Source organism: Molothrus aeneus, chromosome 5, assembly GCF_037042795.1.
Source record: "Molothrus aeneus isolate 106 chromosome 5, BPBGC_Maene_1.0, whole genome shotgun sequence".
Classification (NCBI taxonomy): domain Eukaryota; kingdom Metazoa; phylum Chordata; class Aves; order Passeriformes; family Icteridae; genus Molothrus; species Molothrus aeneus.
Window position 1 is genome coordinate 25,507,299 of NC_089650.1, and position 17,507 is coordinate 25,524,805.

General features: G+C 36.3%; 1 protein-coding gene across 5 annotated transcripts in view; it reads left to right on the forward strand.

The window, feature by feature from the left end:
* Nucleotides 1-17,507, forward strand: part of NR2C1 (nuclear receptor subfamily 2 group C member 1) — a 47,415-nt gene that overhangs the window by 17,430 nt on the left and 12,478 nt on the right. For 4 of the 5 annotated variants that reach the window (XM_066549607.1, XM_066549606.1, XM_066549605.1 and 1 more), the window contains 7 exons: nt 965-1,072; nt 5,476-5,706; nt 9,071-9,152; nt 11,093-11,272; nt 13,214-13,361; nt 13,465-13,555; nt 15,254-15,438. In XM_066549607.1, the coding sequence (XP_066405704.1) occupies nt 1,001-1,072; nt 5,476-5,706; nt 9,071-9,152; nt 11,093-11,272; nt 13,214-13,361; nt 13,465-13,555; nt 15,254-15,438 (989 nt within the window). In that variant the 5' untranslated portion in view covers nt 965-1,000. The remainder of the gene's footprint in view (nt 1-964; nt 1,073-5,475; nt 5,707-9,070; nt 9,153-11,092; nt 11,273-13,213; nt 13,362-13,464; nt 13,556-15,253; nt 15,439-17,507) is intronic. The other variant, XM_066549609.1, reaches the window with a different exon arrangement.

Here is a 17,507-nt window from a genome sequence, read left to right on the forward strand (position 1 = left end):
ATATTCTCTATATTAATTGGGAGGGGCAGAGGGGCAATGAGGTGCAGAGATGTATTGGTATAATGGTGTAAATACTGGGAATTATTGGTAATAGAGATTTGTAGGATGTTGCAGGCAGTTTTGTGAATAGCAAAACGGTTTTGGAGTTACCTGGGAATTTAAGACAAAAATTTCAGGTTGAAGCTGTCTGTAAACTCTGTGAAGAGAAATTCTCTTGTAGTGCAAAAAATCTGGCCTTTCTGATCGAGCCTCTACAAATAGCAGCTGTCCTTAATTTTTATTGACAGATAATTTAATGAATAACACAATACTTTCCCCCCTATGCCATTGGCTGTAGGCTGTGAAGAATTTTTAAAATACTGATAATTGTTAAAATACTTTAAGGAATTGTGTTTGAGAGCATTCACACAGAGATTTTAATACAAGATTCACTGTTTGCAAACTTTACGCAATTTATTAGTTTTCCCTACCTTTGTTAATAGCTCTCCAGTATAGAATTCTTTAACAGAAAAACAGAATTGAAACTGCCAATTGCTGTGTTTCCTTACAAAAAAACCCTTCTGTCATTTCAAGTGAGCCATTAAAGTACATGTATTGCAAACATAGCACAGCTATGATGGTAGGTATTGTGTCTCATGAATATCAACAGTAGTAAATATGCAGGTCCGTTGCCATACACGGAGGTGTCAACAATTAATTGCTTCACTTAAAGTATTTGTAAATTTCACATTGGAGGGTACTTTGAAATGGGTCTAAATCAGAATTTTCTAATTAGAAAAATTAAGGTGTTGAATTAGATTACAAGCATTCACATTTTTTATAGAATAAGAGTGTCAGACTTTCCATGGCCTTGTTCAGAGAAATTGGAAGTTGATGAAACCTGAAGGTTTACTCCATTGAGGTAGTGGCTCCATTAAAATAGTATATCTGTTGTCAGTCCATGACATTTGTTTCTCCTTTCTAGGTTACACATTCCCAGGAAGGTGGTACACAAACACTAATGGATGGGACAGCACAACGAATACAGATTGTCCCTGCAGATTCGGGCCTCTCTTTATCACAGCGTATACAGGTATGCTTCATCTGATGCATTTTAAAAGCAGAGATGAGCTATTTGCTTCTGCCAGTTTCCACATGCAGTTCTTTTTTGTTTTCATCATGTTACTTGCTTTAATGTAAATATTCAGCCCCAAATGGCAGAGACCCTTTCTGTATAAATAGGAATAAAACAGCATTCCAGCCTTTCCTCTCTTTCCTTTTTTCTTTTTCCCTTGTAAGAATTTTAACATCACAAAAATCCTAAATCACTGAACAGAAAAAATACTTTTTGCAAGTGAAGCAATTCCTTGAAAGTTGAATATTTTTTCTATTTGGTAGTTCAACTAAGTTGGAGGATTTCTACATTTTGGAGCAGAAGCGGGGAGGGAAATACTGCACTGTATCTTTGAAGTAATGAAAAAGTGCAGAGAAACTTCATGTCTGAGAAGAATACTGATTTTTGGTTGTCCCAACCCATGTTGTATCTCTTGGTATTATAATCCATAACCTGGCCAAGTAATAACCTCCAGCTGAAGTGAGGGTAGTGAAGTTTTTGGCAATGTAGGTACTTAAAACAACACAGAAATGTGTTTATGGAGACTAGGAACATTTGGGGAATGAAATTTTATGTTTTATGCCTTAGAAGCCAGTGCAAATCAGTTTTATTTTTAATTTTCATTGTAGAGAAAAATATCAACTGCAGAATAAATGTAAAAAATATTCTCAGATATATGTTGTTCATACAAAAGCACACATTTAAGTGAGCCAGCTGCTAGTATAATCTTGGCTGCTTTTTCTTTTACCAGCTTCACTCTAAACATTGTCCTCTGTTTTTTTCCTGTTTTGGTGCATTATGTGCAAGCTTTCAACCTTCCAAGGCTCTTCACAACCACCCCCCATACAATATGTGGTTTTTTTAGATTTATTACCCCCCCACCTGTGCTCTAGTTGTGGTATGTGACTTACCAATCGTGTAGGTCTTCATTCTTTCAGCTGCCTCTGCTCTGTTTCTACACTTCCTGTACAGCTGTACTTTTTATTAATTAATTTGTGCTCATCAATTAAACAGCATTCTGTCTTCAAAAAGGATGGTAAGCACTTTGGCTGTTGTCTCTTGATGTGTGTGGAACAACACTCAGTCAAAACACTCATCCTTCCTGCAAGAGACATCTACAAACATCACTAGTATCAAACTTAGTAATAAAAACTTTGCTCAGAGAAGGATTTATGTGAAGAGCAAAGTAATTTTTGTAGGAATAAATGTATCTCTGTGAAATGTCCAACATAAATGCTACATTTAATAATTTTGAGTTTATATTTCCAATCATTATTTTTTCCTTTATTATTATTAAATGCACCTAATTATCTGAAACAATGAAATAGAAAATCCTCAGTAGAAGATTCTTTAAAACATGTTTCATTATTCACTCTTAGGGAATGCTAGCATTTCTTCTGGGAGAAAAGTTGAATGTTACATTTGTTCAACAGGCATACTGCACAAAATTGCTCCTGTTATAAACAAGTGCATTAGTTGTCTGTGTTTAGACATTTTCTTTTTTGTAAAATAGGAACACACAGATACTGAGGTGTTTAATTTATTGAAATGATGTTCAAATGGAAATCAAAACTTGTTAACAAACAAGGCTTAAAAGCAATAAAGGAAAATAACATCTTCCATTATCATCAGGGTGCTTATTTGAAATACATGAGGGTAGTGTATTTTTTATGCAGTCAATCCTGAATTGATATATCCCTGTTTTATAATATTATTGTTTTAGCAATATTGAGTTTCAGGTTATTAAGAAAGATAATGTGTTGTCACTGATTCGTGGTGGATTCGTGGTCAGAAGTGTTTTTCCTCTTCCCTTTGACAATGTTTTTCTCTTACCTTGACATTTAGGTATTGCAAGTTGTTGTGCTGTGCTGAACTGCTTCACTTTTCAGTGTCCCCATTGCAGTGTAGGTGGAAGTTTTGCAGGTGTATGGCCATAAGAGTCAGCTGCAGTCAAGAACGTGCTTAAGTGTTTAAACTGCTTTCTCTCATGGCTCTGTCAGTTGTCAGATGCTTGTCAGGTGCAGAAATCACTTGTGCAGGTTGAATAGCTTTGTACGGATATTGATGTAGCACTATACCTACTTTATCATGTAGTGAAAACTGCCTGGGCATCCTCCTAGGATTGCAGGAGCCCATTGGAAGACTGGGACTCTATTTGTTAAATAGAAGGTGAAGTGAATTGGGTGAAGTATCAGTGGTTCTTCTGCCTACTGTCCTGCCATATTTATCTACAAGTACATATATTTTTTTAATTACACAGCTGGGCTACAGTAGGAAAAAAGATGACTTAGTATATATGTTCCAAAAATAGTTTCAGCTGTACTTCAAGTTTGTGTCTTTACTGTTTGGGGCATGCTGGTTTTTGGGTATACTTTTTATAAACCTAACTAGATGGAATATGTACCTTTTTTGGGGTACTCACAGTTATGCTCTTAAGATTTGATATGGAGACAGATTTTAGTTAAGAGTGTCTTTCAAAGAGCAGGTCTGGACATTCAAAAAACAGTGCAGTGTTCTGTTTGGTTTTTGTACATCTATGCACCCTGTTGAACATAATATACATTGGATTTCTCCTAATCCAAATAAAATAGATGCTTGGAAAGAAGGGGAATGGAATATCAGCTACTTTGGAAATAGCCAGAAATTACAAGAGAAGTAAAGATTGTGAATGAAAGAAAATGGAACAAAGAAAATTAAATTAAGGAATGAAGGGAAGTGAAAAGGGCAAGGAAGTTTGCCTTCTAAAGAATATAGAACCAATCTAAAGGAACTTAAGAAATAATGGTCTGCTGTAGCCATATGTGATCCCAGACATGAGGATATATGAAAAAACTGAACAGAAAATTTATCATGTCGATAATTATTGTCATGTTTTAGCATTGTCTTCTCACCCTACACCCCAAATCCCATGACAACTTTTGTTCTTTAGCATTTAGAATGTCATCATTTACCTGCACTTTTCTCTTAGATATGCTTTTAATCATATTGTGTAGAGAAAAAGATTTGAGTTTTGATCCATTAAAATGTTAAGAGCACAAGGCCACCCGAAGGAAACATATTTGTTTTGTGTAATGAAACTCATGATTTATGAATATTTGAAAGTGGCAATATTGTGTTATAACTGCTGAAATTGGATACTCATCACTGCTTATCTTTTTAAAATGCAAACTATACACAGGCATTGGGCATTTAGAGAAAGTAATAAGCCTGTTGTGAAGGTGCAATAGCAAAGTTGATAAAGAATTCATGTGAAATTATGCCTCGTTCAGTTTCTTTGTGCCATAGTTCTCCACCTAGGAAATACAATTAATATTGGCACCCCAATTATGGGGAACAAGTTATGGTGAATATTAGACAATTAAATAAATGTCATCTGTAATAAAAATAAAATTCATATCTGTAACATGAATGGTAGGGATGTGTGGTTAAACATAAATGTTTGTCTACAGTTTAAAAAACAAGTTAATAGGAGCTATTTTATTGATCTGTAATTCAAAATAGTTTGCAGGAAACAGTCTTTGTAGGAAAATTCTCCTTAGTCTTCAGAATAAACCAGGCAGTTTTCCATATAGACATTTTTAAGGAGATATGCAGTGACTAAAAGTGAGATTTATAATGGAATATATATATATAATCCTGATCATTTTCTCTGAGGATTATAATCTTCTGACAAAGTTGGCAGAAAGTGGAGGATTATTTAATAAAATTCCGCTGTATTTGTGCTTGAAAACAGGGATAAAATGGAAAAAACCACACCGTAGATCTGTTCTTTTTCCTTAAAAAAAGAAAAGAAAAAAAGGCAGGGAAGGAAATTCTGTTTCACTAATTTATTTAGAAATGTATATGTAAAAAAAGGTCCCCACAAAGTGAAGCCTAAAATGTATATACAGGTGCAACAATATAATTGCTTTTCCTGCTGTTTACTGCTTACTTTTTTCACTTGGACATCTACATTTGTGGTTTTAAGAAGTTCTGTGTTAAGTAACCAAACCTTGGAGGTGCTGCAAACACTTCATGTAGAGAGCAGTGAATTCAAGATTTAAGATTTCTTATAACCTGATGGGTCTTAGGGCTCAGCTACAGACATGCCTTGAGTTCTGGATGTTAGAGTTGTCAGGAGTTTCAGTAGTGTTGTAAAAACATGTGTCAGTTGTAAAAATTGAGTACAAACTCAGGTTTTACTTCAAACACCCTTGATTGAAATATGTTTCAAATACAGTGAAAATCCAAGTTTTTGCCTGAGTTTAATTTGCCCTTGTGTGATGGATGGGAAGATGATCCTGCTTCTCAAATGTGAAAGGCAAAATCCCATTTTCCTCAAGTGCCCGGATTGGGTCCAAAAGGTTAAATCACCATAACAATTGAGATAAATGTATTATTAGATTGTCACAGATCAGCAGACGGGCCAGAAGATTCAGATTGTTACATCACTTGATCAGAGCTCAGCAGGCAAGCAGTTCATCTTAACAAATCATGATGGCTCTACCCCAAGCAAGGTGATCCTTGCCAGACAAGATTCCACTCCAGGAAAAGTTATCCTAGCAACTCCAGATGCTGCAGGTGTCAACCAACTGTTTTTTGCATCCCCTGATATATCTGCACAACACATCCAGGTAGATAATCCACTTTATTTCATATTTTTCATTCAAATGGGATAAGAAAAGATGTTTTATTTCCAAATAAGTCTGTCTGGGTTCTCCTTTTTGTTTTTTGGGGTTTTTTTAAGTATAATTTTCCTTGCACTACGATTCACTGTGGATATTTAAAACTTATGAAAAAACTTTTCTTGCTTTTAAAATTTATATGTTGGCTCATGACATTAGGAAGAATACAGTTACTTTTATTGTCATTTCCAGATTCTGCCATGCCAACAGTCCTTTATTTCTGCTCGTTAACTCTCTATCTGTTTTCATGTATTGTTGAAAAACATTCACTTTTCTCCATTGTCCTTCTCTCTTAACATTTCCCTTTGCTGGTTTTCCTTTTTGCACACTGTTGCAACTGCTGTTCAGCTGTGTGAATTGTAGTCCACAGCAGTACTCAGACTATTTAGTGGGGCAATACATGACTCTAGGGGGATGAGGAAATAACACTAATGATTTTGTGTTTACTAATGTGATATTGCAGCTAGGCAGGGTTGTAACTCCCTTAGCTGGTCCCCAGTGTACCTTACTCCCATGCACATTGTATGTGCCATTTCCTTAGTTGCCACCCTTCAACTTCCAAGCTTTCTGTCCCAGCCTGGCAGGGATGGCATGGCACTGATGTGAAGAGTGTCAGAAACATGCAAGAAGAGCTGGGAGATGTGACCTGCTTCAGCATGAAGTAGGAGGACACTGCATCCAGCTGCAGTACAGTTACTGCATGTGTTCCACCCAGACACATTTATGCTGCTGTTACAATACATCAGTGGTGGGCCAGACTACATTCAGGTAGCTGCAGTCCATTTAGTCTCATATCAAACACTTAAACATTGTGACCATAAACAGCTGCTTAAGGAAAAATGTTAAAAGATGGCCAAGTAAATAATGATCTTTTTGAGCATATCCTTTTACTTCCATTAGCTGATGATACAGAGGAACCTCCTGATTTGGAGACTGCAGTTAGACCATCATATTTGATAGCTACTATTAAATTTAAATAACCTTTTTTTGTTATTTATATAGATCATGTAAGCTTTATTCTGTATAATATCCTATGGTGCCAAGAATATGTTAGATTATTTGACCATCTGAGAGAATTGTTTAATTAGGTGTCTCTTGCACTAGAAGATACTATTAAGGATTTGTGTGGGGCTTTATAGATCACTACAAAATCCTCTTTCAAGCAATCTCTTTTCAGCTGCAGACTCTTTAACTGTTCAGTTTGTGCTCTTCTGTGAACCAGTCCACTGATTCACTACCTACACGTTGTGTAAGCTTAAAAGAATCTCTGTATTATATAATATTGCAATTTTTGAAATTCACAGTTCTTTGTAAATGGATACCCTAGGTCCTTGCTCCAAAGAATTTGATTACTGTGAATATAGGACCAGTAGCAAAAGCCAATCCTATTGAGAGGCACTGAAGCATGCTTAGTGTTATACACTTTGTATTTTAGATAAGCCTCAACAAAAATATAAACTAGTGGGATATGAGTAGTCCACATAAAAATATTTTCAAAGACAACTTAAGAGATGAGAAGTATGCCACACTGGTTTATAAGGCAAAATTCAGGAAAAGAGGAAATCTGTAAAAAAAATTGAAAGCTGTAGTTCTGATTGTATCATTTGGGCAAAATAGATCAGTTTGAGAAGCAACAGGGTATTCTGTCACTCCAGTTAAATTGTTCTGTTGTCCTCGGATATATATGGGTAGAGATTTCCTTTGTTCATTTAAAATTTCGTGAAATACAGAGTACCATTCATTTGCCGTTCACCTGCATCCCTTTGGGGTCTTTTGTATTTTCTCCCTCAAATGATCTTTCCATCTCCAATTTCACCTGTTTTCTTCTTCTTCTTCTGTAGCCTTCACTTGAAATGCCCATTTGTTTGTTCTGCCAAAAACCTCTCTGTTATTGCACCTTATCTTTACATTGACTCATTTGGCAAGACCCTTTCTCCCATCGCCTATTTTAAATTCAGTGGCTCTTTTTCATATTAATAATAAATTTTTATTCTTCATGTTCAAGGTCAGTTCATAAGTTCTCTGAGTCTGGGGTTTTTATCTCCTCATGGGCCGATTCTGTAGTCCTTCCTTATGTGGAACTTCCCATTTCAGTGCAGCTTTAATTTATGGAAGGACTTAGAATTTATATTTTCTATAATATCATGAAAATACATAATGTTACTACTGGAAATTTGGAAGGATCAATAGGTTAATATTCTCTTAACTCATCATCTTATTTTTCTTAAAAAGTTGGTGCTTTTTTAAAGAAAACATACTAGATGAATCTCAGAGACTGCATTGGTAACAAAGCTAACTAGAAAGAAGTATGCTTGTTAAACTTTCCTACATACATCGTCTGTACTATGTTCCAAACTCTAAAAAGCACAATTTCTAAATTTTCTCTCTGGAGGAGAGAGTACTTTCTGTTTTGGTTACTTTCCTTTTTATCAGAGGTCATGTTCTGAACATGCAAAGCAAGAATGTGGAGTCTGGCTTCCCTTTAAGGCACAGTAGAAGTTAAAAACTCTTAAAGCTTCTAAACTATATTCTCTTTTGAATGAGAAGAACATTTTTTTCTTTTCTATGTCAAGATGATGTTTGGTTGTTACTTGTGATTTGTATGTTCCTTTTTTAAATGGATTCTTTTCTGTGCTTTATTTATGTTGTGGTAGGATAGTTTTCAAACATTAAGTGAAATGTTCTGGTGCCTGCCCTGTAGTACTGGGATTCTAAAATTATGGGCTTAACAAAGCTTTACAGGTGCCAGAGATAAATGACTGAGACAAGACAAGAATATTTTAGTAATGTCAAACTGTCCTGAAAGCCAAGCTATATACCAGTTGGAAGTTAAAGGTTGTGTCCAGAATACATTTACTTTTGGTCCATATTTATGTGTATTATAAAAAAGAAGGTAATAAACCTCTGTGTAGGTCTAGTAGCCTTTGCAAGGAATTTTTTTTTTTGTTCCATCTATTCAATGCTTCCATCTCTTTTGTACTATCAATGAACCACTAGTATATAAATATAAAATTGAACAAATGGTAAGAGTATGCAGATGCTGAAAGTTTTTCAAAATGTCAGTCCATTTTGCAAAAGTAGTATTTAGAGAAATGAGATCTTGAATTCTTCTCAAAAGCATTACAAGTAAAACTCTTGTTCGCTCCTGAAAAGGGAGCACAGTGGCATGGCAGTATTAGATGTAATCAAGAAAACATGATACTTTGTAGATTTAGTCCCATATCTTAGACAAAAAACACAAGCATGAGATATATTTTATTATTTCTAGATGGTAAGAAAAATTAAAATTAAATTCTTTCACACTTTTTTTCAGATTTTAACGGACAACTCCCCCAATGAACAGGGCCTAAATAAAGTGTTTGATCTGTGTGTTGTGTGTGGAGACAAAGCATCAGGTATTTGGTTTTTTTCTTTCTTTTTTTTTAAGGTGGTGCAATTTTATAAAGGCAGTTTAAAATTCTTCTGAAACTGTGTAACAGTTTGCATGCATATACATGTATAAATTTCTATACACGCAGTGGAGAATTTCACTAAGTGGTACTCTAGTATCCATGGATAGAATTTATTGTTGTTTTACATAGAATGATAGAATATCCTGAGTTGGAAGGGACTTTCAAGGGTCACTGAGGTCCAACTCTCGGCCCTGCACAGGACACCCCAAGAGTCACACCCTGTGCTTGAGGGCCTTGTCCAAACTCTTCTTGAGCTCTGTCAGGCTGGTGCTGTGACCACTTCCCTGGGGAACCTGTCCCAGTGCTCAGTCACCCTCTGGGTGAAGAACCTTTTTCCTAATATATAACCTAAAATCTCCCTTACCAGCTTTGTGCCATTCCCTTGGGTCCTGGCACTGGAGGGAGTAGGTCAGTGCCTGCTTGTCCATTTCCTCTTGTGAGGAACCTGCAGACCACTGTGAGGTCTCCCTTCAGCAGGGAGCAAACTTGCTAGAAAGTAAAATGTATTAAATTTTTTTTTTTTTCAAAAAATTGGCAAAGTTTTACATAAAAAATACAGTTGCTAGAGCTTTAAATACTTGTCAGACCTCACCCATCTCAGGGAAATTTCTGCCAAACTTAAGGCAAAGATCTGTTGGGTATGTTCTAATTGTTAAAACTTCTCTGACTCCCCAGAGGAGGGCTGGAGTCTCCCTTCAGGGGCTGGAGATCCAAGGAGGTTTTCCTCCTGTGCTGCCCTTGGAATATTGGGCAGTGGTAGTGACTCTGGGGAGAGTGCCATGTTCCTCTGAGCAGCTGCAGGTTTTGGGGAGCCTCCCATGTGACAAGCACTGTCATGAAAACTGCTTTGCAGATACTTCCAAGCTGGAATCTAAGAAGCTACATCAAAAGAGTAGGTGAAAAAGCAGCCCAGCTACTTTGCAGAATGAATATTCATAATCCAGCTGCTACTAAAATGTTTCAGACAATATTCTTTTAATACATATGATGCTTTTGAAATTTCACATTTTGGTAGTGGTAAAAAGGTTGTCGTAGAGGAATCTAGAAAACTTGTCAGAATTTCTAGAAACTTCAGGAAAGAACCTTAAAATGTTTTCTCCTAAATTAGGTTATATTTGTGATTTATTTTGTAATGTGCCATATGCATTTCAAGGATTCATAAATTAAAATTGTTGTAACAGCCAAGCATGCCTTCATCAATCCTTTTTATTAGTGTTTCTATTTTATGCAAAATCAAAATAATTTACTTCTAAAACTAAAATCTTACTTTTTGTAGTATATTATAGAAATTTTTATATTATACAGAAAACTTGCAGAACTGGTCTTCAAAAAAACCATTTTACTTATTTTAGATTATTCTTTCATTGATGTTTTACTGCAAGAACTATGGACATACCATTACCCTGTTAGGAAAATGAAAGGTGAAAATAAAGCTTTGAAGTGATTGCCTCATGCTGCCAATGCCATGTTTGCACTTTCCATTGTTGCGTTAGATTTAAGGCATACAATTTCAACAGCTGAAATTGTAATGAGAAATCACAGGAAAATCACTAGAGGAATCTATAAATTAAATTTTTTTTGCTATATTCTTACTGACCCGTTTTCTTAGCTTTTTTTAACACTGCTGTCAACAGATAAGGAAATAATTTGATAAGCAACTTGCTTGTTTGTAAAATCTTGTTTAAGAGCTTTGAACAAGAAAAATAGTTCTTGGTTTTTTTATGTTTTATAGCCCCAGTATATTTTAAGATCTGCAATGGGAAAAAGAAGTATTCCTTTTCTGGGTAAAATAGCTAATACTTTGTCTTTAATAAATGTCAAGTCTATAAAATGAATATGATACTGTAAAATTAATGTCAGGTTTTCTGTTGCTTTGTAACTAGGGCGTCATTATGGAGCAGTAACCTGTGAGGGATGCAAAGGATTCTTTAAAAGGAGTATACGGAAAAATTTGGTTTATTCCTGCCGAGGAACAAAGGACTGCGTCATTAACAAGCACCACCGGAATCGCTGCCAGTACTGTAGGCTGCAGAGATGCATCGCCTTTGGGATGAAACAGGATTGTAAGTCTGAATAAGAGCAAAGTGCTTCACCTGCCAGCTGCTTCGTGCTACAAAAGATATGCTTTGTATAGATACAAATTGTTATCTTGGTTACATATTTTTAAATCGTTGTATCTTTTTCCTCTTAAGGAAGTTTGGCGTGTCAGAATGTTAAATGCTTTCAGGTGTTTGCTTTAAAAGCTTAATAAGCTCCATCCCACACGATGAAAGTGAATGAATTGTTACTCCTATGTGGCAAATATCAAACATGTCTGCATTTTTTTTGTGCAGTTCAGGTTAAGTTACTGAACTTTTTGAACTCTACTTTCCTTTCAGTTTTTCCACAACTGAGATTGCTGTTCACTTTTGGCAAAGCTCTGAAGAGAGAGTTATTCACAAGGCAGAGATCCATAGTGACCTAAAGTTCAGTTCTTACCGATTCCTGCAGATTCCAAGTTCCTTTCTAGCTTTCCATGCATTAGATGTAGTAGTAGTGCAATATCACAGCAGTATCAGAATACTAAATACACAGAAAATCACAGAAAACACAAATTCTTCAGACCTAATACTGTGACACTGTTGTAGTACATACAGTATTGGTCTTGTTCTCTGCTCTCTGTCATCCTACACTTATTTTACTGACCCTCTTGAACTTCTGTGGACATTTCCTCCTTACAGCCCTGCCTCTGTCAGCAGAAATCAGTAACACAGGGGAAATTAATTCAGAAAGGGAGGAAAAGCTGGGGCAGTGAAAGTGGATATTTACCCTCTAGTTCAGCTGGCAGTAAGTAAGAAAAGGCCCTCCACAGAAGACTTTTTAAGCAGAGCAAAATCACTTGGCTTAGGGATCAGAAGGCAGGAAAATAATCTCTGGGTCGTGGGGGAATAGTGAGTGGGAGAGAGGACTCTTTGGTGATAAGAAGTCTTCATTCCTCGGTGGGGTGGAGAAAGGAAAGGAAAGGAAACTTAACATGGTCTTGGACTGTAGCTCCCTCAGTGAAGGTTATTTGTCCCTTGAAGAAGCCTGGGCCTTTTCTCAGCAAAGTGAGAGCTACTGAGCACAGCATTTACAAAAGAAGATGAAATACTTGCCTCCATCTCCCACCCTTTAAAGCACTATTTGTGGATTGCAGGCTGACTTCAATAGCATTGTCAATACTTAAAATTACAACATATGGGGTTTAAGATGCTTATCAGTGTAAAAATTTGAATAGCATCACAGTCTACTGCTATCTTGAAAAGTTTTTAATTTTTTATCTGAAGTTACACATTTTTCACATTTCCACATTTTCCCTATAGAGGGTAATACTGTAAGTTTCATTTTAATGTTCAAAGCAAGATTATACATTTGTAGGCTAAAGCCCCAGTTCATTCCGCTTGTTTCACTGAGTTATTCAAATTTAAAAATCCACTTATTCTCTGAAGTCAGGACCCTGTGGGCCAGGGTCTTGCCCAGATTTATCTTAAATGGTCTGAACTCAACTTTGTGAATGTACCTTTCCCTCTGTATTGTCTGAGGTCCTAACTTGAGAAGCTTCATCAAGTGAATGAAGTTATATGGATTAACACAGACCCACAATCCATGGAAAAACATACCACCAGTCCTTTACAAAGGAAGTGAGAATGTGAGATAGTGAAACTGAGAGAATGAGAAGCTTTAAGCTGCCACTTTGATTCAAGTTAAAAATGAGGGGATGTCTCCCTTAATTTTAACTTTAAAATGTTGCAATAAGTTCCATCTTAGACTTTGACTACTACATCATTTCACTTAGAACTCATCAAGTTGGTGTGCTGGTTCTATCCAACTTGTTAGCTTGTGGTTATGAGATATATTTTATATATATATATATATATTAGCTATTTTCAGGATTATTATTAAAAACAAATATTAAATAAAGAAAAAAGTATTACTTCTTATTCTGTTATTCAGGGTGATTTAATAGTTGGATATTATTTCTGTAGCTGTACAGTGTGAGAGGAAACCTATTGAAGTGTCAAGAGAAAAATCTTCGAACTGTGCAGCTTCTACAGAAAAGATCTACATTCGGAAAGATCTCCGTAGTCCATTAGCTGCAACCCCAACTTTTGTAACAGACAATGAAACAGCAAGGTATGTAAATTGTATTCAGAAGTGGCTATCTCTATCTTCTGGAAAAAAAAAAGATTGAATTTTAAAATTAATCAGAATTAAAACTTGTGCTGTTTTCTGTCAGATCAACGGGTTTGCTGGAATCAGGAATGTTTGTTAACATTCATCCGTCTGCAATAAAAAGTGAACCTACTGTGCTGATGACTCCAGATAAGGTATGTGATGATATGACTGATATAATAAGTAGAGCTAATTGCTGTAATTGTATATGTAAGGAGAGAAGGGTGTTCTATTTGGTTAAATTAATTTTTAAAACACTCCTTTACAACATTCACCCCTGTCAGAAATGTCTTCTCTTTACAAGAATCCTCTTAGCATCACACAGTAAAAACACTGAAAATACAACAAAGTAAATGCCCTTCCTTCACATTTTTAGGAGCCTTAAGGGCAGTATTATTTTAATTTTTGTTCTGGGATAATCCTGACACTTGCCCTGTTCTTTTAGACAAATAAAGTGAAGTGTTCACAACTTCTTATGGCACTATTACACACTATCACAGTGCCATGTGTAAATACAGTTGGATTTTTTTTTCTCCTGAATCACTATTTTTTGGCAAAACTGATAAGATTTATCTCATCAACAATTTTATTTATGATCTGTTTTTCCTTTGTTTCCATTTTGTTGCACTTACTGATCCACTAAAGTCATGTGGTAGCCTCTTCACATATGCACAGTATTTGTGTTTTTCTAGCTGATATTAAATTACCTCATGTGAGAGAATGGATTGTAGGAGAATGGAGATAGTGCTGCAGGCAGTCTTGCCCCTGATAAGTTGCAGCTGTGTAAGACAGGTGAACAGCACTGAAGGAGAAGAAGCATGGAATGCTGATGTGTATTGACCAATCACAAAAGAGTAAAAGGGCAGGCAGTATTATGCATGTGAGAGAAAAGGTAGAAAGAGTTAGGAGGAGAGAGGTGGTGTTAGAACTAGCAGTTGTGCTGTGAGAGGAAGCGGTCTGTTTTGCTTGGTGCTGCTTGTGGGATTGTAACAGAAAGAAAGTATGAAGGTTTAATAAACTGCTGATGCTTGCTACCATCTTTGGTGCTAATCTTTTGAGTCCTCTGTCAATCAGGGGAAGTTTTTAGATAACAAGGGACTGACACTGGTGTCAGTCGTGTGACCACTGTCCGTTTGGTGCCCTGTTTTAGGGGTGAGTGACAACAAATGGTAGGTACCCTGTGTGAGGAGTGATCAACAGCACCCTCATACTGTTTTCATGTATTTTGCTTTGCTTGTTCTGTCTGGTGTTAGCAGCAGCACACTTGCCTGTAATAATGTATTTTTCTTTTCTTTTGCTGGGATAGAGTGGGACACATCTTACTGCTTCTCTGAGTTGCTAGACAGCACTGAATCAGCACTGAATTTTTTCCTTTGCAGTTTGACAAAGACATAAACACCAAAAAGGCTACAGCATAATTCTTGTTATGCTTGTTTAAAAAGGTGACTTTTCATGCATTCCTTCTTCTCATTCTCCTCCCCTGTTACTACTGACTCATTTACATGGCTAAGGAAGATGCTAAAAATATAATATAGAGCAGTCTTATATCCCTGGTGATAGACTAGTGCATAGAGATGTGAAATCTTTCTGCACTTGCTTACCATCAGTAAGCATTCTTTCTGAAAGAAATAGATAGCTATTACTTTTACAAGTAAATGTCAAAATATTCCATATTTTTGATGCAGTGCAGTGTCTGATGGCTGTATTGTGGTTACTCATGTACTGAAAACAGTTTTCTTACAGGTAGATCTTCGTATATGCTCTGTTCTTTATTTATGTGAAAGCTAGGCTCTTCTCTTGCAGTCTTACTGCTGCCAATTATCTGAGAATTAAAAGCTGTTCTTTTCCTTTAGGTAGAAGCATGTCAAGGAGATTTAAGTACACTGGCAAATGTAGTGACTTCATTAGCAAATCTCAGTAAGTGCAAAGATGTGTCACAAAGCAGTACAGAGCTATCCATGATTGAAAATTTGAGTAATGGAGATGCATCTTTATCTGAACTCAAGCAAGAGGAACAAGCTAGTAGTGATGTTACAAGGTAAGGTATATTACACTTAAAAATACTATCCTTTTCAAGGTCTCTGTCAATTCAGACCAGACAATTAATTAAATCATCACAATGTAGGAAATTTATCTGCTTTAAAAGTAATAGTAATATCAGCGTAAGCTCATGTAGAAGGTAAATGTTGTAAGATTCTTCCAAGTGAAATTAAAAGAAAGTTCCATTAGAGAAATAAATCCTTTTAGTTGTTTGTACTTGAAATTGATTTCAGTATAAATGTAACAGTTGATTTTCTTACCTTTTGGTTGGCCATGCTAAGGTAGGTCTTAGTTAGGTCTTGTACTATAGTCTTAGTACTTTGCATTATCCTGGAAAACTTGTTCTTAAGAGATCTCATCTGTGTTAAGTGCCTGTAACTATTAATCACCTTAAAAGCTTGAAAAGCAATTTTCTCCTACACAAGAGAAGTTAGAGAATTCTCACTACCAATATTAATACATTCACTGAGTATCTTACAAACTTGTGTTCAGCACTGGTTTTAACTGAGCTATTGTGGTAAGCATATGTGTAAGATGTATATACAGAACATTCACAGTTTTTCCATCAATCACAATCCTGTCCTTCCTTGGTTATCATTTCATACAAGATTCTGACTGCTGTCCCAGCAATATTCTTTTACACACCACCCACATTTTACATTCTGTTCTGAGAGTGTGTGTGGAGTAAATCTGTTTAGGGGAAAAAGGTGGGCATATAGTGGCTGAAAAATCTGATTTCCCTTGTGGTCTCTACTGCTTTGTGTAATTGCAAGCAGATTACATTTTTCTGTTCCTTTCTTTATATACTGCTTAGAAAGTCAGTCTGACTTCTTATAGATGCTGTTTTGGGCCTTTGCTGTGTCCTCTTCAGTAAAGAATGTTAGAATATGCTGTGTAAGTGGTATTGTTACATGTGCTGATAGCCATCATTCAGTACTATGGCTGTTCAAAGAGATGTAGTAATCTTTCATTTGCTGGGACTTCCAGATGCTTATTTTTACCAGCTTCAGGGTTTCTGTTTAGTTCTACAAGTCTGTCTATAAAAGACATCTGGGTCTCTCAGCCAGAGAGCTTGAAAGAGCTCTGACTTGACATACTCTTGTCAAGTAGGTTACCTAATAGCTGTACAGTGGGGAGGTTCTAGTTAAATACTGCTGTGAAAGGGAAGTTGTTATTCCAAGAGAAACTAAAAATTTTCTCTAAATTACTGAGTTCCCTGTCAGGCCCTATGCCAGCATGATCTTACAGATGTGGATGTTTATTGAAGAAGAACAGTTTAAGGGACTTCAGAGAGCACTTTTCATCCATCCATGCTTTTCATGTATTTTATTCATTGCTTGCAGTACTGTTTCAGTTTTGCTGCAAGCAACCCATTGCTTTTATATTGTAATTTTATGTGCCTTGTTCTCTAATGCTTCATGATATTATTTCTTTACAGTTTATCTGCAGTCTTATATATCTGTTGATGACCAAGCCTGACAAAAAGAGAACCAAAATTATCTGTAGCAAAGGATATCAATACCATCTACTTTAATGTTGATTATGCCTCGTTTTCTCACTCTGTGGGCTAGATTTTCATAGCTCCCAGGCAAGCTTTGTTCTAGAGTCTCCTTTTAACGTTGTTCTACCTTACAGACCTTGCTCATGGTGGGGCTTTGTGTAGGAAAGGACTCACATTGCTGAGCCATGAGGAAGCAAAGCTGCTACTGACTTCTGCTGGCTTACTACTGGCAGTTTATGAGCTAGGAGGGAGAAGATTTCTTTGAAAGCAACATTGAAGAATGACTTGGGAGGAAAGTGTCATGGGCAGACATGGTTAACAAGTGTACATGCCCAAACTATTTTTCTAGCACTCTTCAGTCTGTGCTAGAATAAATAAAGGATAGTGACAGATGCATGTGACATGCACCTTTTGGGGAAAGGGGAAGTCTTGTTCTCTTAAATTTCTGTCCCTGCCACATGAAGAACCCTGCAGAGATCCTGGTGTTTCTTTAAAAGCTGTCACTGAGCTGCTGTGTTTGCCTGTTCTACCTAAGACTGCAGACTGAATTATGGAAGACCTGAAAC